This window comes from Cibotium barometz, chromosome 10, assembly GCF_041138505.1.
Source record: "Cibotium barometz isolate CiBa-2024 chromosome 10, ASM4113850v1, whole genome shotgun sequence".
NCBI lineage: Eukaryota > Viridiplantae > Streptophyta > Polypodiopsida > Cyatheales > Cibotiaceae > Cibotium > Cibotium barometz.
This window is the reverse complement of record NC_141055.1, coordinates 15,995,741-16,021,053: the sequence shown is the minus strand read 5'-3', so window position 1 is coordinate 16,021,053 and position 25,313 is coordinate 15,995,741. Positions and strand designations below refer to the sequence as shown.

At 39.8% G+C, this 25,313-nt stretch overlaps 1 protein-coding gene and 1 pseudogene across 1 annotated transcript in view; both read right to left on the bottom strand.

Annotated features, from left to right (window-relative positions):
• Positions 1–15,284: 15,284 nt before the first annotated feature.
• Positions 15,285–16,076, bottom strand: LOC147634595 (pentatricopeptide repeat-containing protein At4g18520, chloroplastic pseudogene; annotated as a pseudogene).
• Positions 16,077–22,020: 5,944 nt separating this feature from the next.
• Positions 22,021–25,313, bottom strand: part of LOC147634594 (uncharacterized) — a 63,563-nt gene continuing 60,270 nt past the window's right edge. Inside the window, exons 2-4 of the mRNA XM_086803705.1 lie at positions 24,388–24,848; positions 24,100–24,297; positions 22,021–23,635 (exon numbers count right to left, since the gene is read on the bottom strand). Of these exons, the coding sequence (XP_086659831.1) occupies positions 23,594–23,635; positions 24,100–24,297; positions 24,388–24,627 (480 nt within the window). The 5' untranslated portion in view covers positions 24,628–24,848 and the 3' untranslated portion in view covers positions 22,021–23,593. The remainder of the gene's footprint in view (positions 23,636–24,099; positions 24,298–24,387; positions 24,849–25,313) is intronic.

The window sequence follows — 25,313 nt, the reverse complement described above, 5'->3', positions numbered from 1 at the left end:
TTCCATTTAATTTCTTGGATCAAAAATATCATGGGAATTCCTCTTTTTGCATTTAAAGATTTCTCATGCATAAAATAAATTTATCTAAAATTTCTCTTTAAATTTAAATAAAAATATCCATTAATTCAAATATGCCAATAATTTCACTTTTACCATTTAAATGATTGAATTTTAAATGTCATGGGAATTCCTCTTTTATCATTTAAATTTTCTCATACATAAAATAAATTTATCTAAAATTTCTCTTTAAATAAAAATATTCATTATTTTAATATACCAAAATTTCTTCTTTTTCATTTCATTACATGGATCTCCATTATCATGGAAATTTCTCTTTTATCATAAAAATAAAAATACCAAAAATTTCTCTTTTTGTTAATTAATTATTTATGCATAAACACTAAAAACTAGTTTTTCCATGAATGTGATGAAAATCATTCTTTCAACATAGGATGACTAATCCCAAAATATGGTAGGAAGTCCTCTTTTCACATTATGCATAAAAATGAGTTATGTATTAATTTCTAAAAATTTTACCATAGCTCCGCTGCTATTAGTGATAATTCTCAATATTCTTGGAAAGAATAAGACTTTGTAGTATATTTATGATAGAATAACTAATCTTTAGACCTAAGTCCTATTTTTGGAATTAAATCATAAGATTACTATAATTTTATTAGGATAAGAGCATAAAAAAGGGGAGAGAGAGATATACATAAAAAGCATCCTAAATTAAGCATAAATATGAACTTTTTGTGATTAATCATTAGAATTCTTATAAAAAGCTTAATTTACTTTGAAAACAATTCATTTGAAACTTCTCAAGCTTGAGAGGGGTTGAGAAGTGAAATCATTGAGAATATTAATGAAAATCATGAAATTACATCTTACCTCTCTTGATTGGGCTTGCTTCTTTATCTTAGAAGGAAGCCCCCAACCAATCAATTGGTTTAGTATGTTGAGAAGAAAGCTCCAAGGATTGTTGAAGAGATAGAGAAGCTCCAAGTTCTCCAAAAGTAGAGGATTTTTAAGGGATAATAGAAAATATCATTATTTTAATGTAATACTGGCATGGTATAGCTCAAAGATGAGAATACAAAAGAATGAGGGTCTATTTATAGGTGAGGGAGGCCACTAATTGAGTCCAACTAAGTTCTAGAATTTTCCAGCTGCAGTTTGGCTGAATTTGGACAACATTTGGACCAGTTTGGCTCCCTTTTGATTTGGTTTGATCCAGGAGAGAGGAGAGATAAAAATATCACAATTTTTTTGAATTAAAAACTCATCCACATGTGTGAAATAGGTGCCTACCTCAAAGTCTCTCCCGCTCCTTACCAAGGTGTCAAAAATGTATCATTACTCCAAAATATCTCATTTTTTTAGTAATATCTCATAGTTTTTAACTAATAAACCTTGTACTCAGTCAACTCTTCATCTTATGTGAGCATTTACTCATTTTTGGGTATTTTCTTTTATTCTTTGGATTTATCTCATCCCAACACTTGGATTAATCATATTGGTCCGTAGAAACCTTAATTGGGACCATAATCCAAAAATTTCTGAAAATCTAGACCCTTAGGCGCTAAGGTTCTTTATACACATTTTCAATTAGTTCCAATTGCACATTGGAAAGTTCTTTTTTAATTTTTGTTTCAGGGAAAACCATTTTAGACACTAGGAGGAATTTTATATCCAAAGATATCTCAATTTTGGATTATCTCTCTCTAGATATTTTCTCTCTCTAGGCCTAAACAGGGTAAAACAAGATCTTTCTTCTATTTCAGAGAGGGGAATAATTACAAGAACAAAAGGGGAGGTTCTTACTCCTTTACACCTCAAAAGCTGGAGGGAGGAATCTTACATCCTACCCCACTTAAAAAAGGCAAGATGTCCTCATCTCGCAGCTGGAGGACAACTCTTTCCCTTAAGATCCAACTAATTCAGGGGTTCCTTATAGTCTGGTCAACCCAACAGAATCCTGGGATAAAGATCCCTTCTACGAGAAGACCATATAGAACTCATTATCAGATAACAATTCATTCAGAACATATCATTCATATCCTTAACACAGTAATGGTCCATCATACTGAAAATTTCATCTGAACATTCTTCCACGAGAATTTCAGTTATGCAGGTTTTCAATTTGTCATCCCTTAATTAGATCCATTGGGTCAAAGGTTAACAGCAGCAATCTGTCAGCACAATCCACTAATCTAATAGTGATTCGCTGAAGTCATAATCGTCATTCCAATTACTAACATCATCACTGGGATTCGTCCCATTCATCCTCATTGTGACTTTGTTCAACTTATCTTCTTTCAACCAAAATTCAGGAATCATCATCTTTCAATCAGAATCCAAATCAACTCATCAATTCTCAACCAGAATTCTAAAATCATTTCAACCAGCATTCGAATTCATCATCTGGATAGCATTTTTGCTTATAATTTCAAGGTCTTAGATTTACTCGTATATATTGTCTGTAAAGAGCTGCAGTTATACCTACGGTATATACGAGTAGTCACGGTCCTCGGAATTATAAGGTAAATACCATCATATCTAGGCCTCAAGCAAGTCAGGGATTTCATACAATTGTGGTACTTCCATCTGAAGACCTAATTACCAATTTATGAATTTTTATTTTGAATATCAATTTGTATGAATTTCATCCACAATTATAATCTTTTATTGTTACTTCATAAATTCTTGATATTTGTTGCTTCTTGGTTGATCCACTTTAACCAATTTGCTCTGATACCAGCTGCTCTGCTGAAAGATCCCTGCCCCCTCTGCGCAACGAATTTGGGGGTGCTAGCAGCAGAAGTAGCACTTCTTGCGTAGGGCAGAGCCTCTCACTCTGGGCCTCGCCCAACGAATATCCAGACAAGAGACTAATCCCTCGGTTCTTCTAAAACCGAACTCGGGAAAACTTCCCTCGCCCCCAGAAAACACGGGCAATTACTCCAGGATATTGTATTCTAACGTAGTCACTAACCAAATTGATCCGACCGAACCCGTAAGTCACATGGTTAGATCAAGGAAGAGACTTGCACTTGGTTCATAGAGATCAAAGCTTTTTTCCTCATCGAGAGGCACAGCCGTTGATTCCTTTCCATAGAAAAAGGACTATCCGGGATTTACTTCATCTATCGTACCATAACAGAATTGAGTCTCATTTTAGGGATCCATCAGTCCAGCCTAATCCTATGGGTTAGCCAACCGCCCAACCACTGTAGTGATAGAATCCATTTAGGAATTTGGTTATATTTTGCCCCGGGTACCAGGGAAACAAGTTCCCAGGCCCCCTAGCCGGTGCTTCATGCAAACTTCAAGATAGTCATACCACTTACACACCCAATATGCAAATGCCTTTTTCACGGATTCAGCTGTCTTTAAAACAATCTTTTAATGAAACCATAGTATCACTGATCATAATCCTCCAAAATATCTGGTTGAATTCTAATTTCCAATCATTCCTTCATCGGTGTATGTATGGCATCATTGGCAACCAGAACGCTCACCACCTGTCCACTCTCAGGGGCCTTTTCAATAGTTCCTAGCTCATAGTACCTGAAAACATATTCACTTATAAAAATCCAAATGGACTCTTCCTTGAAGACCAGCAAGATCAACCAACAGATCCATATATAAAAGAGCCATGGACTCATCCGTTAAGGACCAACAAGGTCAATCAACCAGATCCATGCCGGAGTTCAGAAAACAACTCTAACACCTTGTTCCATTTTCTTCCTCGACACACGCGTGGGTATCTTCGGCGACCCAAAGCCTGAGCACCATATGGTCAGCACCCTCTAGGATCCTTCGCAGGTCACCTAGCGCTTCAGTCATAGGCCGTTTCCTTGGTCCCTCATCCACCGTATCGGAAGCTCACCATTTAAATCGAACCGAGGCTAGTCAAGACCTCGGCCGACCTTGCTACCCAAGACGTCCTCCATTGACTCTCCATCAGCATTTGAACTTTATCACTTTGGTCTCCACCATGACCTCTTTCACAAGATGGTCAAAATGCTTCCCTAGCATTCTTGACATAAAACAATCATTTAAATACAGGTCATAAATACAGTTTCTAGCGAACTCTCATCTTTTCACATTGTTCCATATCATTTCTCCTTATTCCACATTTCTCTAAATCAATTAACTTTACTTAATCCACATCCAATCATATGTATTCCCATCGTCCTTCATCCATTCTCATCCAATCACATCATATTACATCTCATCACATCTATCCACATCTATCCTCATCACATCTCATCCATTCTCATCTACCCATATCCACATCACATCACATCACATCCATTCACATCCCATCTCATCCATTCACATCTACCCCGATCCACATCACATCATATCATATCCATTCACATCACATCTCATCCATTCACATCTATCCCGATTCACATGCACGTCTATCCACATCCATCCATTTATTCACATTCACATCCACATATATTCACATCACATTTCATCCACATCTCATCACATTCACATCCACATCCACATCCACATCCACATCCATTTACATCACATCACATCCTTTCACATATCATCACATCTCATTCTCGTCCATTTACATCACATCACATCCTTTCACATATCATTACATCTTATTCACATCTAATCACATCCACATCCACATCCACATCCATTTACATCACATCACATTCTATCACATCCACATCCACATCCATTTACATCACATCCTTTCACATATCCTCACATCTCATTCTCATCTCTTCATTCACATCCACATCCTTTCACATATCCTCACATCTCATTCTCATATCTTCATTCACATCCACATCCATTTCACATTTAGTAACATTTTCTATTTTTGATACACCGATGGGACTATTCTAATATTTCTGCCGCCGTACGATAGATGAGGGACTAAGGAAGCGGCCTATGATAGGTGACCTACGAAGGATCCTAGAGAGTGCTGACCATACGGTGCCCGAAGATACCCACGCGTGCGTCGAGGAAGAAAATGGAATAAGGTGTTAGAGTTGTTTTCTGAACTCGGGCATGGATCTAGTTGATTGACCTTGCTGGTCCTCAACAGATGAGTTCATGGCTCTTTTATATGGATCTATTGGTTGATTCCGCCATTTCGGAGGTCCACAAAGATTGGATGATGAATATCCAGAAGAATATCTTTTGGATGATGAAGGGTCTCAATTAGTGTAGAAATTACAGCAAGGGTCTCATGAGGATTTGCCCAATTTTAAGCTGCAAAATGGACTCCTTTACTACAAGGATAAGTTCTATCTTGTTCCTACCCTCGAAGTACAACGTAAATGTGATTGAGGAGATGCATTCATCACCAATGGCGGGACATTTGAGCCTTTACAAAACATTTGAAAAGATTAGAAAAAGCTTTTTTTGGAAGGGCATGTGGAAAGATGTGCACAATTATGTGACAAGATGTATGCCATGTCAACTCAACAAGGATCCAACACATAAGCCGGGTGGATTGCTACATCCCTTACCCATTCACGAGGGGAAATGGACTCATATTTCGATGGATTTCGTCATGGCACTTCCTCACACAAAGAGGGGATGGGACAGCTTGTATGTGGTGGTGGTGGATAGGTTGACCAAGGTGGCACATTTTATCCCTACCAAAGTGAAGTACACGGCATCTATGGTTGCAAAGACAATTTGTGGAAAGTGTGTTCAAATTGCATGGTATGCCGCAACAAATTGTTAGCGATAGAGATGCCAAATTCATGAGTTCATTTTGGAGGACTTTGTTTGAGATCATGGATACCAAGCTCACACCGAGCATCGCTTATCATCCTCAAACCGAGTCAAACGAAGAGAGTCAAACGAAGAGAGTCAATAAGTGGGTGGAGACCTATTTGAGACACTATTGCCATGAGACTCAAAGTGTTTGGGATGAGTGTTTTCCTCTTGCTGAATCTGCTTACAATAGTACATATCATGCTAGCATTGGAATGTCGCCATTTGAGGCTTTGTATGGGTATAAGGTGAATGTACCAAGCATGATTGCCAAGCAAGAGGATGTGAATCCAAGTGCCAAGGAAGAGGTTGAGAAGATGCTTACACTTCTTCAACAATGCAAAGAGAACATGAAGCATGCTGAAGAGAGGATGAAGGTCTATGAAGATCGACATAGGAGGCCAATGGAGTTCAAGGAAGGGGATTTTGTGTTTTTGAGAATCCCTAAGTCTAGATATGCCTCTCTCAAAGGCAACACCAACACTAAATTGGCTCATCGATATTATGGTCCATGCAAGGTCTTGAGGAAGGTTGGTGAAGTGGCATACCAACATTCTAAGTGCTAAACCCTAATAGTTTCTTTCACAGTCATTGATCAAACCGTGCATTTGGATCAAATCATGTGGCCCCAACAACGACTGCCACATTGCCTATGTAACACTATAGGCATGGGGGCTATCAATGTGATAGAATGTCACCTCCCTAAACTCTACGATCTGGAGAGGCAACATCTGCACCGTGTGTACTTACATAAAAGGCGTAGCATCCTTCTTAGCCTCATTAGAATTATGTCCAGCACCCAGCTTAGGACAAGCTACCTTACTATGTTTAGGTTTGAAGCAGTGAAAGCATAGATTATTCTTTTTTTGCTTTCTCATATTGCTCTTTCTTTTGCATGTGTGTGGGATTCTTTATGAGATTTTTTTATGTCTCTTTGTACAGTGCCCCCCTTGTCCCCCTTTTTCTCTCTTGCCCTCCATGACCCCCTTGTCCCCCATGTCTCTTGTCATTCCGAAAAAAATTTATTTTAAGTTTTAATGTCCTACCCTCCACAAACTATGACATACAAGATATATCATCATATATCTAAGTGTACTTGATCGCTTTGTCAAGGTCTTTAGGTTCTTTGGTCTATACATAGCTTTCGTACTCGGGTTCTAAACCACGCATAAATCCACATAAAATTTGGAATGCATAGATTCCCTTCAATTTCAAAACTATCTCACGATAGTTTGAAATATACTACGTGAGTGTTATGCCTGAGATGGGAGCTTGGAACAATAACAGATATCCAAGTAACACATTAGTATCACCTTAATAAACATAAATCTCCTCACTCCACGACCGTGATCCTTAGACTAGGATGGTATGCACCAATGAGCCCGAACACTTGTAGACCACCATGATGATTTGAGGAGTTCTATAATGTCTCGCATACACCTCAACACTAATGTCAATAAATTGTATAAGTCGCTTATATTGGTTATCTCCTATCCAAGACTCCTATCCAAGAAGCACAAACACTCCAGGTACTAGCATCAGAAGCCCTATGTTGTTAGGCAATAGCATGCATACGTAGTCTCAACATGCACTTCCCTTCACTCTGGAGCCACTTTTAGCCATTAGACCAATCTTGCTAGGAGCACATCCATGTTTGATCGAGAGGGTTCAAGGTCTTAGAAAATTGCCTTCATGTTATGCACCTCTTGGATAACACCCACACGACAATCCATAAACATGTGTAGTACCTACTACTCACCACAAACATATGCAATACATGAATACAATATTCCAAACAAATAACTAGTATTGTAATCAAAGCACATCATAATCTGAGTCTGAAGAAAAGAAAACTATTGCAAGCTTGACGAGACATTACGTCCTTTCAATCAAAACTCCAAACAAGTCGAATTTTTCCAACCGTAATATATCCTGGTGAGGTCTTCTCAAAGTCTTTCCTTCTAAGGGATTTTTCTAATCTTAGACAATATTTGGATAAGGCCTTCCTAATATGAAAGGTGGTCATCTTAAACTCTTGGAACTAAGTCTTCTCGCACAAATCAAGAATTCTTTCATCAATCTTGAGGATCTTAAGGACTGCCTCTGTTTGAGAGTTCCTTTTCATGCTTCTTAGGGAATGGGTTTTTTGGCTTAAACAAAAGACTTTCACTCTAGCACTTTTATGTTCACAAGTTTAAGAGTTTAAGGATGTCTAGGGCTTTCTCTCTTTAGAATTTTTTTTTAAATTTAATCCCATGAAATTTTGAGATCAACCATACTTCTTTAAGCTAATCATCGATCTAACCTTAACCTTAATATAAATTTTACTTGCTTAAGAGGGTCTTTTTATTTTCTCTTTCTTAGTTCCTTTCTTCTCTCTCCATAATTCTACTTGAGGAATTCTTCTCTCGCTAGAATTCTACATACTAATGTTCAATTAATTATTCTAAGCATCCCATTAATCAAATTTAATTGATCTAAGGCCTTCTTATCCATCTAACACCACTTTCTCTCTCTAAATCTTTAATCCTATCTTTTTCTCTCTAGGAAGGGATTTTTCCAAAAATATTCCTTATTCAAAGATTCTAATTTTCTACCTATTAATAATCTTCTAACTCAATTTCATTTACAAGGGGATCGATTTTGTACACATTTTCTAAATCAATTTCCTTTGCAAGGGGAATTATACACATTTTTGTGCAATATGCGCACATTTGTGTGTATCCCCAGGGCATACACACTTGTGCACAACTTAATGAATTAATTACAAAAAATTCAAGACTTCTATTTCCATTATATCCTAGGTTTTTCCTCATAATTCTAGGTTAACAATTTCTCTATTCATTGAGCTTTTACCCTTGCCTGGATTTCAAACCTAAGGTTTAACTCAATAAAAATCTAAGGTCTAGCTTAATAAAAATCTAGGGCATTATTTCTAGACTCATGTGCACCTGAATGCTCATTCACTTCCATGAATTCCTATGCAAATATAGATGTGTAACTTCTCTACATAAGGCTCCTTGTTAATTCTAAGCCTTTATCAACTTAATATATATGACAAATTAAAATAAAAAATATATACTTTAGATTATGAAGGTTCAAACTATGCATTATTAACGTATATACATATCCATAGTCTAGTCCGAAAAATTAATCCAATACTTTCAATGTTGAGATACATTGATCCATTTATATCCTAGGCCTTAAATAGGTTCTTGTAAATAAACCAAATGGTATAAATGAAAAAGGATTTACTTCTAAGGTTAAACAAACTTAATAGATGCCGTTAATTTACTCAATAGGGAATTAGTCTATTCCCACAATTCATCTCTTTTTCTCTATAAATTCTTTAAGATTTTCCTAGAGACTAGATCAATCTAAATAAATGAATCTAGGCCTTTCACTCCATTTAATATTCTAACTAACGACGACAAAAGAGACATAATGTCAATTAATTGGCCATTTTTTATTCTCTATTAATACACATGGAATTTAAATAGAAGGAAATAATTTTAAAAATCATATATTTTAATTTTAAAAAAATAATAATTAAGTACCAATTATACTTCAAAAATATAAATTATGGCTTGAGGAATGATAACCAACCTTGATATTAGCTTGAATATGTTGACTGGGGCTTGTAAGAAGATGATGTACACCTCTCCACTAGCTCAAAAACCTATGAGTTTTTCTTCCTTGGAAACAAAACCCAAAGTAGTCCAATTATAATGTAGACTAGCACAAAAGACTATGCCAAGGGTACTAGTACCTTGCACGTATATAGTAGCTAGGCATCAACTATGCAAAAGTAGCATCAAAATTCACTCCTAATCTCTCAAGCAACATGTGTGGAGAAAATGTGAGGGGAGACGGGGTATTTATACTTGTTTGAGAGCCCAAGAAGGTAGGCACCAACCAAAGTGCCAAGTGATAGGTTTGCCCACAATCCCTCTTTACTTAACTAGTTGTATGAAATTGAGTTTAACGAGTTCTCAACTCCACTCAGCTTGAGCATGGCTCCAGTCTTGATATCACCCCTTATATTTTAATAATTAAAAATTTTGACCCTTTGTCTTAGACCATTTGTCTTAGACCATGCACAAGGTTCATTAACTAAATTTGCAAGACCTTATTGGGTGAAAGCATGATAAGGTGATATAGTTTCAACTAGTTGCTCACACTAGTTTCTACTACTTGAAGAAGACCACTATTAGTATATAGAATAGGATAATAAGTTGTATTTAGTAACTTCTTTATTGTTTTTTACAAATTTCAAATGTTTAATAAGATTTTATGAACATGTTTTGATTCTCTAACTTTGCCTAGAAGTGTTTCACAACATGTTGTTGTAAAACACTATCTGGGACATATTTTTGGTCCACCATATACCCCACTCTTAACCTTTGTAATCTCTTAACCATATACCCTACTCTTAACTTTTATAATCTCTTCAAAAGGGTTACATCCACTTAATTTCTAGTGAGAAATGTTAGTTAAAATTGAAGTGAGAAACTACTTGTGTGCCCTTTCAAATCTAACATTGAAAAGAAAGATTTTGGACATTTGAAAATTCACTCATTGTGCCCTTTCAAATCCAACATTTAAGTTAAAATTTCACTTTTCGAATAAAATAACGAGGTCACACTTCAATTTGTTTCCAACATGGTGCCAACTTTGTAGACAATAACAACAATCGCTCGTTGAGTTTGCACCTTAACCCTAACCCTAATGATTATCAATCATGTGCACTCCATGGATCTTTTTTGCATAGTGCCCAAGGGGTCCCCTATGCAAAAATGAGTGGGTTTGGGTAGGACATCACACCCATCCGTTCGCTGGGAGTGAAACTTTGTGAGTGGGCCCATGAGGATGCTACCCCCAGTCACAAAGTGAGTCGACTGTTTGACTGGGGGGCTAGTAACCCCATGGACCTACGCGCAAAGTTTCACCCCCATCAGATGGGCGTGATGGTATGTTTCTACCCACTCTTCTTTGCATAGTGTCCAAGGGGTCCCCTATGCAAAAAAGAGCGGGTTTGGCTAGGATATCACACCCATCCGATGGGGGTGAAACTTTACGAGTGGGTCCATGGGAATACTCCCCCCACTCGCAAAGTTTCACCCCCATTGATGGGCGTGATGGCATGTTGCCCACCGACGACTCTTTTTTGCATAGTGCCCAAGGGGTCCCCTATGCAAAAAAGAGCGGGTTTGGGTAGGACATTACACCCGTTCAGTCTCCGATGTGGGGGGGTGAAACTTTGCAAGTGCACCCATGGGGTTGTTCCCCTCCACTTGCAAAGTTTCACTCCCCATTGGATGTCAAATGGGCGTGATGGTGTGTTGCCACCCACTCTTTTTGGCATAGTGCCCAAGGGGTCCCTAAGGGTTTCTAGTTGTTATGTTGATAGGGTTGAGGTTAGGGCCTCAAGGGGATTCATGATCTCGTGTAGAAGAAACTCATCTCCCTAAGGATGAAGATAAAAAGATTGCTAGTTATCATGGTTTGATCTCATGGTTGCGGATGAGGTTTTTGAGCTGGGTAAGTGCCTGTGATGTGCCTATGTGAATGTGCATGCCTTACTAGAGCTGTCTATAATGCGATGTTAGTTAGTGAAGAGACAACTCGATGTGCAGTTTGCTTTGTCCTTGCCACACAACAAATAAAATGAAGATATGCTTATTTAAAATAAGTGACCACCTTATAAGTGAGACTTATTTATAAATAGAGTTGGGTAAGTGCATGTGCTATCTACATAAACATGCATGCATTACTAGAGCTGTCTAAGAGCTGTCTATAATGCAATGCTAGTTGGTGAAGAAACAACTCAGCATGCAGTTTGCTTTGTCCATGCCACACAATGAATAAAATAAAGATAGACCTATTTAAAAGAAGTGACCACTTTATAAGTGAGACTTATTTATAAATAGACCTATTGGTAAGTTTTTAAAATTATATCTCCATCTCTTGAAAAAAATTCAAAGAGTGGAGTATTTTAGCAACACTGTCTTACCATGGCGACAACGTGTTACTACCTTTCCTGCACACATGAGGCTACACATATAGAACTTCTTCACATACTTATGCCCTTTTTGACAACATAATGTAAGGGGACTTTGTTTTTTAGATTACATGTGCTCCTCCCACCCAAACTTCTAAAGAACCAATTGAACATCTCATGGAGAGCATTGCTCTTCCTTATTCCCCCGCCATGCTTGGTGTTCTTGAAGAACACTGCTTTCACAAGGTAATGGGATCTCTTCATTCCTTGTGTGCTTCAATAGAGGGCTAGTTCCGCAAACTGATTGAGAAAAAAGGGACCATGCATGTGTATATAAAAACATTAAAAAATAAGTAATATAAATAAAACGTACACGTTAGCAAGATCTTTCTTACCATGTAATGTGTAATATGTGTTTCTCCCCATGCATCAACTATGACCATAATAAACTCATCAATGCTCTTCTTGAAGGTGCTCACCTCTTCCTTTGTCAATCTTACTTTCTCAAGTAGATGAACAAGAGTGTCAAGGTAAACCCATACCTTTACATGCTTCGATTCCATTTTAGCCTCATTTCCTCTATATGTCGTGCAGTCACATATTTTCTTCCACATCTCAAACTTTGTATGGCTTTCAACATTTGTATGGTTGGATAGAATTGCCTTTGAGCCACCCATGCAAATTTTACAAAGCTGATCTTGTGTTTTCCTACATGTTTTAGAATTCTTTGTGAATTTAACTAATCCTTCATGCAAGTCCACTTTTGACAAAATCTTCTCTAGTTTGGCAATATACTCAGCGCCTCTCTGTTCCAACTCCATGTTCCATGCATAGTTGGCATGCAACATAAGACGTTTGTTTAATATCCTAGAATACATGGATGGACATGACGAAGAGGGATATCAAGAATTAGGTCTCATTATTTATCAATTTCATGCCGATTTGGGAGAAGACTTTGATCGCAGCTCTTGATCCCGTTGGCCAATTTGGTGGGTTTTTGCCTTCTCCTTTTGGCTTTGTGTTCTCCTCTTTCTCACCCATCTTCTTTACATTCCTTCCTTTCTTTTCCTTTTTCTTTGCGTAAATTCCTTTCTCATCTTCAACTCTAGTGTGGCAACAAAATAGGTATGTGAATTTTGAGTTGTCCCCATGTTTACATCCATGCTACATGCACTTTAATGCCTTCAGATCACCTGCCAAAGTGCCGCTCACGCTAAATGTGCCGATTCCATCTACCTTTAGATTCATCCCTATAGATTTTTTCTTAATCACATTTGGAATTCAACTCCTTTTAAAATACCATTTGAGTGTATTTTTATTGGATTGCACACCAAAATAATCCAAAATATTCATTTTCTTCCTTCTTCTTTGTTCTTTGATACATTACTCAATGCACTTCCATCATCAATTGGCATCTCTTGCAATAACTCATCTTAGTTAGGATCCGATGGTGTCACAAGTTTGTCTACAAGCATCTCTTTACCCTTAGTGCTCTATTCATCAATGTCAAACTTACCCTCTCTATCTTATGACCATTGACCACTTGACATTCATCCAACTTGATGACAAATAAAACTATTTCATTGCACTCATCCCATGTCAATCCATAATAGTTGATCATTGCTCGTTGAACTATAACCAAGACCAAGTAAAGGTTATTAAACTAATTGTAATGAAAGGAAGTTACTTATGAGATAGGCTTGGAATCTTCAACATAATGATTCCATAAACCGAAAGAGGTGTCTAGACAATCTCATATGGGTCTAAAATATGCACCATGACTTATAATCCTTTATATAGTTCAATATTACCCCACTCGGGTGATGTAGTCAATTGGACTCAAGGTAGGGCTAACATAAGAGGATCTACCATATGACCTTCCATGGATACTATATATAGATAGGTTACACAGTTGTCCATCATATCAAACATCAATCTATCTACCTTCATTTTAGTGTTTTCCTAGATTGACATCAAAGCTCCCGTCAAAATCGGAGCACACAAGTGAAATGCCATTAATTGTTTTCCTAGATTGACATCAAAGCTCCCATCAACCAAAGCACACAAGTGGGATGCCATCAAGTGTAATCATTGGTTTGCAACATTAGTTTAGTTTTAATATCCATCTATTTTAACTTGCATGTTGCACCTAGTTTTAATATCCATTTAAATTCTTACAATGAGTCCCCATACTAATCATTCTTTACCTTGAGATGACTATCTCACCACACTCTTGAATCTATGTAAGAGCACTTTAAGCATCAAAAGTAGTAAACAAGAGCAACATGTCTTCTTCAAATGTTGAGTGCGGTATAAGAGGTGAAATGAATCCATCAGTTGAGATAACAGATAAAAGAAGGATTAGAGAGGAGAGTATCAATATCATCACCAAAAGGAATACATGTCCCGAGCAAGAGGGGAGAAAACCTCGCATGTGAGGGACTGTAGCAAACAATGCTAAGCAAGCAATGAGAAATGAGGGAGGCAAGCCAGCTATATGTATGCCCATGAGTAGGCAGCCGACTGGTGATAAAATCCTCCACGACTCGGAAAATACCCAAGACTCCATAAAATGGGGAATAAAGTGGGAAAATATATGTGAGGGGTGACCAACCCCTCTAACTAACATGGTCAGCCCTAGAGGCTATAATAGGACACCAAACAGGAAGCCAACAAGAAGGGGATGATGTCTAACAAGCTCATGGGACAGCAGCCGTCTCTGCTACATACAACACCTCAGCGTTTTTATCTTCAGTTCATGGGACAGCAACCCTCTCTACTACACAGTAGAGCACCTCAGCGTTTTTATCATCAGTACATATCTTGGAATAGCAACCCACTCTCTGCTATAGTTCTTCATCGTTTTTCGGGACAGTAGCCCACTCTCTACTCACCATCTCACACCACTCGGGATGGCAACCCTCTCTGCTCCTCTCCATCCCTCAAGTATGGCAGCACCCTTGTCACCAGAGCTTGCACCACTTCCACCACTTGGGACGGCAGCCCTCTCTGCTCCTCATCACCACCCCTCAGGTATTGCAGCACCCTTGTCACCAGAGCTGGCACCACTCGGGACAACAGCCCTCTCTGCTTCTCATCACCATTCGAGTACCGCAGCACCCTTGTCACCAAAATCTGCATCACCATCGACATCATCATCATTTCACCTTCCGCTGCTCACATCCACCTTGGAGTGCCTCTACATCCACCGACGCGAGCCTTCGACACCGACCACCTCTTGGAGTGCCTCTGATTGACGCGAGCCTTCGTCATCGACCGTGCTTCAACTGTGACATCGTCTTTGCTTCTACACTGGCCTTCTACTCAGAGTTTCCTCACATCAGAGGGCCTTCTATACATATTTTTCACTCACCATCATATACACACTCACTCACCCATTAATGTTGTGTTGTTTTGCTCTGATCTCTCGTACATCTAGTCCTTTTGTCCTTTTTCCTTCACAATACACACCCACTGATCACATTTGTTCCAAACACCCCAAACCTTCCTTGGCAAGCCCTTATTCAACGTACCCTATTATGAGCGCAGTCCATGAGACCACATCTCGAACCTCCATCTCATCAAACATTGCCTGTGCTTCTGCAAGTGAGTCACATTTAGCATAAAGGGCTACCAAAGCACTTCCAACATCCCTTTCAAATCCCTCTTTGGCAATCTCAACATGGAGTTCTTGACCTTTATCTATGACTTCCATAATGCTACAAGCTTTTAAGCTGCACACATGTGACAGCATCTGGAACACGCCCTTAGATTGCATCTTCTCAAAACACTCCAAGGCTTCCACACAAGCCCGCGTTCAGTATATCCCGAAATCAATGCATTCCATGAGACCACATACTTGCATCTGCTCAAGGCAGTTCAGTGCTGCTTCATCAAGCCCGTGTTCAGCATACCCTGCGATTAGTGCACTCCATGACACTACATCTCTAAATGGTAGCTCATTAAACACCATCTGTGCTTCTTCTAGTGATGCACATTTTGCATACATATCCACCAAAGAATTCCCAACAAAAGAATGCCCTTCAAACCCCTCTTTAACAATCTTCGCATGTATTTCATGGCCAGCATCTACAGCTCCTATGCTGCTACAACCTCTCAAGCTGCTAACATACGTAACATTATCTGGACGTACCCCCTCAATTTGAATCCTTTCCAAACACTTCAGTGCTTCCTCACGAAGCCCATGTTCAACATAGGCTGCAATAAGTGCATTCCACGAGACTGCAGCTCTTATGGGCAGCTCATCAAACACGTCATGTGCTTCTGCAAGTGAGCCACATTTTGAATACATATCTGCGAGGGTACTTCCAACAAAAGGGTCCCTCTCAAACCCTCTTTAGCAATCTCAGCATGTAATTCCTCACCTTTTTCCAAGCATTTTAGCCTGGCACAAGCTTTCACTAAGCCTTGAAGGGTATACCTGCTAGGATATACATTCTCCTCTTGCATGTTCTTGAACAAGTTGAGAGCATGCTAGTCCACTCTCATAAATGTTTAAAAGCAAGTGCCTGGCATTTACTAAGCTTTTCTGTTTTCTGCACTTTTGTAAGATGCAAATGAAATTATCCACTGAAGCCTTGTGAAACATCCATTCCAGTGAAGTGGCTGCATCATTAATGCTCAGCATTGCCCAAAACTAATCGATTCTAATTGTTTTGCTCCTGATGCCTCTGGACACTTCTCTAGACGAGGCCTGCCCATGCACCCACACTCCGTCGGCTTCTATGCTAACCGTTAAAGCAGGATGGACGTCAAGTTGTCCCCTTTTCATCCCCCTGGTCCTCCTGTGTTGCCATCTGGGTGGCAACATAATAATAGGTGCCGCGGGACTCAAAACTAGCACTTTTTTTCAACGCAGGTGGCATGCTTGGATGGGTGAGCATGTGAAAACCATTGCCAACTATATACTGATGGATCGTGAGGGTGTATGTATATGTGAAAAACCATCCAGCAGCAATGCATTCATGGCATGGTTGGCTGTGTGAGTACAAATTCATTGACACCATTGAATCAACTCCAGCAAGGCAGGAATGGCATGCTTGGATAGGTGAGCATGTGAAAAACATGTACTGATGGAATGTTTGGATGTGTGTGTGTGTGTATGTGGAAAAGCAATTTGAATGTGTATGAGAATTATGCCGCGATGCATTGGCAGCATAAATGGATGTGTGACAAAGCAAAAAACCCATTTGCCCCTCCCCTCACCCTCCTTACCCAGGTTATAGCCGCATCCCCCTTGTGTATATGCAGCTAGCAAGAAAATAGGGTGTTCATATTTTATATCTGCAGTCGCACGCACATAGGTAAATAGGTAGGTTGAGGGGGAAGGGAGAAATATGTGATTTGAGAAAAATATACCACTGGTTACTTCTCTTCTTCTTCCCCTTTAAGAGGCAGATCACGGCTCAGTAAACTCCACCTGAGATATGTTGGATAAAAAACGGCCCAGTAGGGTTCCAATTTCATAAGAGAAATAGATAGATGGAGCTCCGCATGTGACACACAGGGGCAACCCAACCCTCTAGCGCTCTTAAAAAACAACATAGCTTGGCATGTTATGTTAGCCTAGGGTTCAGTAAACACTCACCGCACGCTGGTAAGATTCTACTGCAACAATGCAATCAAGAGACGCTTTCACCTGCAACCATGTGTCCGCGCGCTTCGCCTTTAGACGCCGTGAGGAAGAATAATCCGTTGCATCTACAAAAAAATTGCCTTCTGTTGACGGATCCAGCGTAAGGGATCATGTTCTTATGTCTCGGTGGTATATATATATATATATATGGTAAATAAATATATATGGAGCCAAATGTTAATTAATTAGTGCGGACTGAAATTGTGGTGTAAAACCTTAGCGATAAAGGGTTGGGTATAAAGAGTTAAAATCCTTAAAGTAAAGGTTATAAAAAAATCAATTAATTAATTTTTTTCTAGATGCGCTCAATTCGTCTAGAGGATTCCACCATAGCTTATAAAAGGGTGCATTCATGATCTGAGGCAGGGGAGCGAGAGAAATAAATGTCTGTAAATGAGAGAGAAACGTTGCCTACCTTCGTGCGAGAGAGAGAGAGAGAGAAATGTGCATGCGGGAACAGTGACATGATCGAGAGAGAACGAGAGAGAAAAATAATTTTAAGATTTAAAACCTTAATGTAAGCATTAATTAGTGCCCTCTTGTAGGCACTAATTAATATATATAGCCGCTCAATATTGGATATTCCATTAATTAATTAGTTAGAACAGATAGCAGGTAAGGGATACATAAGGTGGTAAGGTTGTAAGGTTAAAGAAAACCTGTAGTTGATAAGGTTGATACGTGAACTCTCTAGATGATTCTCACCGCCTTAGACTGGATATAAAAAGATGAAAGCAAGCAGCTAGCTATGAGGTTATTTGCCTCCCTGCAGGTAGAATAAAGAGAGAGAGAGAGAGAGAGAGAGAGAGAGAGTGTTGGTTGTTTGCGAGATAGAGAGGGGAGGAGAGACAGGGACTGATTGACATTGATGATTGGACTCAGGCTTAGCAGGGTGTATTTTTTGAGTGATTTTAAGGCGAGGGGTTTCTCTCTGTACTCTTTCTGTTTCTCTATTGTTTTGCTCTCTTTATCTCTTCTCTCTCTACTCTCTCTGTCTCTCTGTCTCTCATTTAATAGCATGCTTTTTTAAAAGACAATGAAATTTATAATATTGTCCAATATATTCTTAGACTTTTGCATATTATGACCACCACCTACGAGATGTTGAACATCAGACACCATGGGCCACTATCATTACTACTTTTTTACAAAGACACCATAGAGGGATGAAACTTTCATTATATTCCAAAGAAAAATTTCAAGATTACACCTACGAGATGTTGAACACAAGCAACAATACATGAAAGCATGTGTGTACACAACGTTGCTTATTTCAATGGGCCACTATTATTGCTACTTTTTTACAAAGACACCATAAAGAGATGAAACCTCCAAATTACAATACTGCAGCATATTACGACAAACACCTATGAGATGTTAAACACAAGCAACAATACATGGAAGCTATGGGCTACAAAGAGGCCGCATCATCGAGATTGGCCAGCTGCGTGCTACTACGGGTGGGCTTTGTAAGGCCACCATGTTAGGAGGGCTGGCTGAAATACAAGGACCGCAAGTGCTTGGCTCAATGGTGGGCCGTGTTGTTAGAGCCAGTTGGCACACCTAAAAAGAAAAGTGCCATAATAGTGGGCCTTGACCAGACTGCTATGGGGATGCTCATAGAGTGGATGCGCAAATGGGAGGCCACATTAGTGGTAGACGTGACGTGTGGTCCGCGAAGGTTATTACCATTGATAGTGAGATGGAAACTCTAGCATGAGTAAACCTAATAGTGATGGCGCTCATAGAAGTCGATGGAGTGACTTTCTATGGAGATGGAGTTGGTCTTACACTATGGTTGCCCAAGTGAGCACGATGGATTATGCATGGCTTGGAGTGTAGACACGACATGAGGTCGACGATGGACAGTCGAGCCAATAGGACACCGAGCCGGTTGGTGTGAGTCAACCGTGCTCCATTGTAAGTGGAGATGGCACGATGCCTTCTTCATAAAGTTACCGCCTAGGTAATATCACCAACAAGCCATAATGGGGAGTTGGACGACGAAGCCAATACAGTGACTACTTGGCAATGGGTGTTGAGCTATGTGTTGGGTATAGCTTATAGACTATGAGGTCGATGATGAGGGGGCCGAGTAGTGTGTGTCTAGGGAAGAGTCGGGACTAGGTGGATTGGTTCATGACGTAGATGCACTTAAAGACCTTCGAGTTAGAAGGCTTATGGACGAGCACAACCGAGGATGCTTGGACAAGCAACGCCGGCATGAGAGTATGCAACGCGTTGGTCTATCATTAGAGTGTGAGCACCATAGATGGATGTTGTGTGCGAACACCATGAGAGGGAGAAGGCTTTCTTATGAAAGTCTTGAAGGCAAGGAGGGCACAAGAGATTGACAGAGGAGTCCTTGTGACTTAACCGTGAAGTGGTTATCTTGCCTATACCCTAGGAGAGAGAGTAGAGGGTGTCCTAGTGGATCACTATAGAGTAGAGTGACCACTAGGTTCGCAAGAAAACTCATGAGCACCAAGCAAACGTTGTGAACACGGGAGATGCATTCTATGATGATAGCTTGTGCATGGCTTCTCATGCGTTAGGCATTCTCATGGAGGAGGAGTTTGAGTGTGCTCAAGAAAAGGAGAAATGGCACACGACGAGAACGACTCATGAGTACACAATGGTGTACACATGAAGATCAAGTTGTGGGTTCTTCATCAATAGTCAAAGAAATAAAAAACTTTACCTTTGGAACTTGAGTCAAGCAACCTATCCCATAGCCCAATGAAGGAGGTGATTATGTACAGACATTGGTGGATTGAGACTTGCGTCGAGAGAGATTGTTGTCAATATGCATACAAGCTTTTCATGCAAAAATTCTAGCTTTCTTTATTGCATTCACAATCATTGAAAGAGCATCTTAGCAGCAAGCTAGGGTGTCTGTCTGCTTGATTGCAACAATGAGTTGAAGTTTCTATGCTCAAACCCAAAGTGAAATGACATTGGTGGATTGAGACTTGCATCGAGAGAGCAGATTTCTTGTTGTCAATATGCATACAAGCTTTTCATGCAAAAAATCTAGCTTTATTAATTGCATTCACAATCATTGAAAGAGTGTCTTAGCAGCAAGCTAGGGTGTCTACCTACTTGATAACAACACTGAGTTGAAGTTTCTATGATCAAACCCAATGTTCAACTTTTGAGTGTCCAGCTGAGTGCCTTGTGGTTGGACACAATGCATCAAAACAGAATGACTCTTGATGATGTATTTCCACTAGCTTTCTAACAAGAGGCACCATGCTCACTTATAGACTTCGAAACTCTCTCGCCAAACTTGATCACATAATTTCATGGCTAAGAATATACATATTGCAACATGTCTGCCTACTTGATTGCAACACTGAGTTGAAGTTTCTATGCTCAAACCCAATGTTCAACTTTTGAGTGTCCAGCTGAGTGCCTTGAGGTTGGACACAATGCATCAAAACAGAATGACTCTTGATGATGTATTTCCACTAGCTTTCTAACAAGAGGCACCATGCTCACTTATAGACTTCGAAACTATCTCACCAAACTTGATCACACAATTTCATGGCTAAGAATATACGTATTGCAACATGTCACACAGTCAAGTCAGCCCGAACACATTGCATTGGCTACAATTGTTACACAAATTATGAATTCAATATTCAAAGCATGAACCTAGCACAAGAAGCTTACGATGCCACCTTACATTACTTAAATGTGACTTCAAACCCTTTAATTTGTAACTATTGTGCACTTCTCTCAACCACAAAAAGTAGCCTTGGATTCGCAATCTTCGTACATGGAGCATAGCATTACCTTTGTCTATTACAACCAAGAAAAAGACATCCACTCCATAAATGCCAAAACTTCCAGGGCTTGAACACATCATGGTACCAGTCACCTACAGATACGCTGACAAGACCTCTTTTAGACTTGAAACTTTCTACCAAGCTTTGATTTAGGCGGCTCAATCTATACACCCACTCTCTCTGTTCATCACCATTGACCAACTCATGAATGATAGGTGAATCCTAAATTGTCTATGACCTAGTGTGCAACACCAGGATTTAAACCCGCCAAAAAAAAAAACTGAAAGATGACTCTCTAGGGGATGATCTTGAATCTTTCTTTCCGACTTTACTGTTGCGAAAATAAGCACTCTTGCGGCTCTCTGACACAGACTGTGAAAGGCAAAGAACAAGGGCACCTATGTTCTGGCCCTCTTGGGTTAAAATGCTTGCAAAAGTCATGCCTATTTTGTTTCTACCCATAAGCAAGGTGGTGATTGTAGGGTAATGCCACTCACCCACTTAAAAATTAGCAAGCAGTTAATTGTAGAGTAATAGGCTGTAGGTTGGCCCTAGTTACCAACTAGGAACTGCAATTTGTTAATCCTGAACTATCTACCGATGTGAAACATGAACCTTGCTTCTTAGGATCCCTACATCTTGAGTAGAATATACCCCACATGAATAGGATAAATGAGGCAGGGATAGACAGATCCACCGGTAATGACACATGGGTAGTGGACATTTCTCACTTTCGCTGTTGTATACGAAGTGCATGAAGACCTTGAACGAACTCTAGCCACCAGCATGATATGGTAAGAAGCATACAGTCCCAAGGCGAAGACTTTTTGATAACTGTTTAGAATATCCCACCAAAATATACAAGTGATCTTGTTTCTACAAAAAGCTTTCCAAGATTCCTGTCTAGCTTGTTGATATTGGCACTGCTACTTTGTGTGTAAGATGCGAGCTCCCTCCCTAGCATAAATATGTGTTAAGAGGCCCACTACACACATCTTGGGTGCCCATCAATGCCTGCCGTATTTTGAGCAGGCATCACAAACAGCCATGTGGCAATGGACACCTGTGATGGATAAAACATTACACAGGTCAATCGATGGGCAATGCATTTTCTTTGCTTGGAGCCACAAATTTTGCAAGTTTGAGATTACAACTTACTTCAATCGCAAGACTTCTGGGAGGGGGTTTGAGGTTTGGGGTGGGAACCTTCAAGCTGCCAAGGCTAAACATCTTATCGATAACTGTTTAGAGAATCCCCCCAAAGAATCCCAATGCATTTCTTTCTATGAAAAGCTTTGCAAGCTTCCTGGCTAGCTTGGTGTAGGTGCAAGCTCTCTCCCTAGCATAGATGTGACCTTGGCCCGCTACAGACATATTGGGTGCCTGTCAATGCCTGCCCATAGATTGGCATTGCAATTAGCCTTGCAGGCAATGGGCACCCATGATGGAGAAAATATTACACAGGTCAATAACTGGGCATGCATTTTCTTCGCTTTAGGCCACAAATTTTACAAGTTTGAAGCTTGTAACTCATTTGGATGCACCGAATTCCATCTGATGTTCCCTGATGTCCTATTATCTTTGCCTGTCCATCACAAAGCGTCAAAAGGGCTCTAATTGGCAGCTTTCCTTGCAGCAATGGGCACCCATGATGGTGAAAACATTACACAGATCAATCAATGGGCATGCATTTCCTTCGCTTGGGACCGCAAATTTTACAAGTTTGCAGCTTGCAACTTATTTCAATCACATGACTGCAGGCCGCCCATCTGATGTTTGCTGATCTCCTACCACCTTTGCCCATCTATCACGAAGCGCTAAAAGAGCCTTAAGTGGCAATTGACCTGGAATTTCCAGTCTTGGATACTGCTGTTGTCTTTTAGCATTGCCAGCCAGTTCCGATGACAGATCTTCCGTCTCAATGACACTTACCTACAGGTGGTTAGTTGTCTGTAAACACCCCTGGTGAATCGCATGCTCTAGGGAACTCTTTAGAGATGTGCTCTCTGTTAAGACCTCTATTGACACACACCTTACAATCAATGAATAGCCTTTTACTTATTCAGAGAGAGATGTTTTAATGGAAAGTTCACAAAAAAAAAACGTGCTGGAATAGAATGGAACAACAGATACATCAAGCATCTGGCAAGGTAGACCTGTATGTATCAGCCTTCTGCATGAAGGAATATATCCTGTACCATATATATATATATATATATATATATATAGATAGATATATTATTTATACAAGCAAATAATACATAAAACGGCAATGTTATAGTAAGAGAATTATTGAAAATATCAAAGCATGCAGCAAAACCAATCATTGTAGATATGCATGACAAGCCAGCCCGCCCTGTAGTCTTTTGTTGTTGGATCTCCTTAATTGCCTCTTCTAGGATAGAAACAGCAACAGCACCAATTCTGGGAAGGGAGGAAGCAAAACATTAGAACAAACCTCAGCGGGTTCACTATCATTAAAACCCTATATCAGGTGCATACACTTGGTCTTTAGAAAACTCTTTCCCTGTAAATTTTGCACTTAAAAAATTCCTATTAAAACTAATAACTTTTTCCCAACTTTTATAAATTATCCAATGTTTCTTGGAGGACCCCCTGACAAACGAAGAGCAAAGAAGACCTCAACTTCGGACATTCAATAGGAATAGCAAAACCTTTACTTTTGGACGAGTGTGTATGTGTGTGCTGTACGTAAAAACATACATTTATGTGCTTACGTACATACATGTGCATACGTACACAGGGGGATATGTCTGTATATGTATATATGAGCACGCGCACACAAACACACTTATAGCTCTTGTAGTGTGTTGCATGCTCATTACTCAACCCTTCAAAATATAGGCTTTTAAATGTAGAGTGCATACCAGGCATGAAGAATCTTGAGATGAACTTTGAGAAGACCCTCCAAATTTTAGCGAAGCATGCTTTGATGGGATGCCGCCAGTTCTGCCTGTCTTCTTCTCATCTGCCGCTTTCTCAAAAATAGCTGTAAATCCTACCCCAGAGGCTGGATCGTTGACATCCCAGTCGCCAAATTTTGGCAGCAAAGAGCCCTTATCAGACTGCAAAACCATCAAAAACTAATGATTACTATGTTTTAGCCCATACCATGGTCGGAAAAAGACAGTTTCAAGATTTAGAGCCTTGCATACTTGAGCCTTTCCAGGCACACTGGTCCCAAGTGTGCTACTGCTTTCATTGCTCCTTTTGTCCCCCTTCTGTTCTGTCTGCAGTTTCCTTCCCAATCTGCCTGCGGAAGCTTGAGGATGCAAGGGGGACGGCCCACTGCCCAGGTTGTGAGCGAGAGCCTCTGTGCTTGTGCACTCTGAAGCTCCATTCGCCCCAGTTGAAGACATAATTGTGTTCTTATGGGCATCAATAGGTGCAGCCATGAGAAAAGCACAATTTTAGCATGAACTGTTACAGCTTCCGTATGACCAAGAACCTTGTCTGCCTTGTTGTGTATGACTTTGTATAGATGCTTTGTTCTAATCCAAATCAATTCTATTAAGCATATGCGCTGTGCAAAATTTTGTGGTTTCTTGATAGCCTCCCTTGGATGTTGGTAGCAGTTGCTGGTAGACTTGCCTCTTCAGCTCATCCACAGGACCATCTGTTATTTTCAAACAATATGGAGATTAACATCTACCATGCATATGAAGGGCAGTGTTATTACAATACGAAACTGAAAACCCAAATTCAATGCACAACACGGGAGAGAGATGCACGTGATTTGGAAGAGACTCCATCTGATTCTCACCATACCGTTTCACGTCGAGAGCATTTCCGTCATGCTGATTCTACTCGATCTAGAAATACAACTCGGGATCGTGGAGAGAGGGTCAGGGATGAATCCCCCGAGTCTAAAACTGATGCAAGTGACAGATTTCATCCAAAGAAGAGAGCCCGAGAGTTCAAGTCAGGAGATAAGGACATTAAATTTGAAAACTTCTTTGGGAAGATGGAAACTAACCAAAGCTCTTGCAATTTCAGATTTCCTTTTGCAACGAAGACTTCTCAAAAAAGTCTAAACTCAAGCATGTGAGTATGCATCTAAAAGACAACTACCAAACTTTTG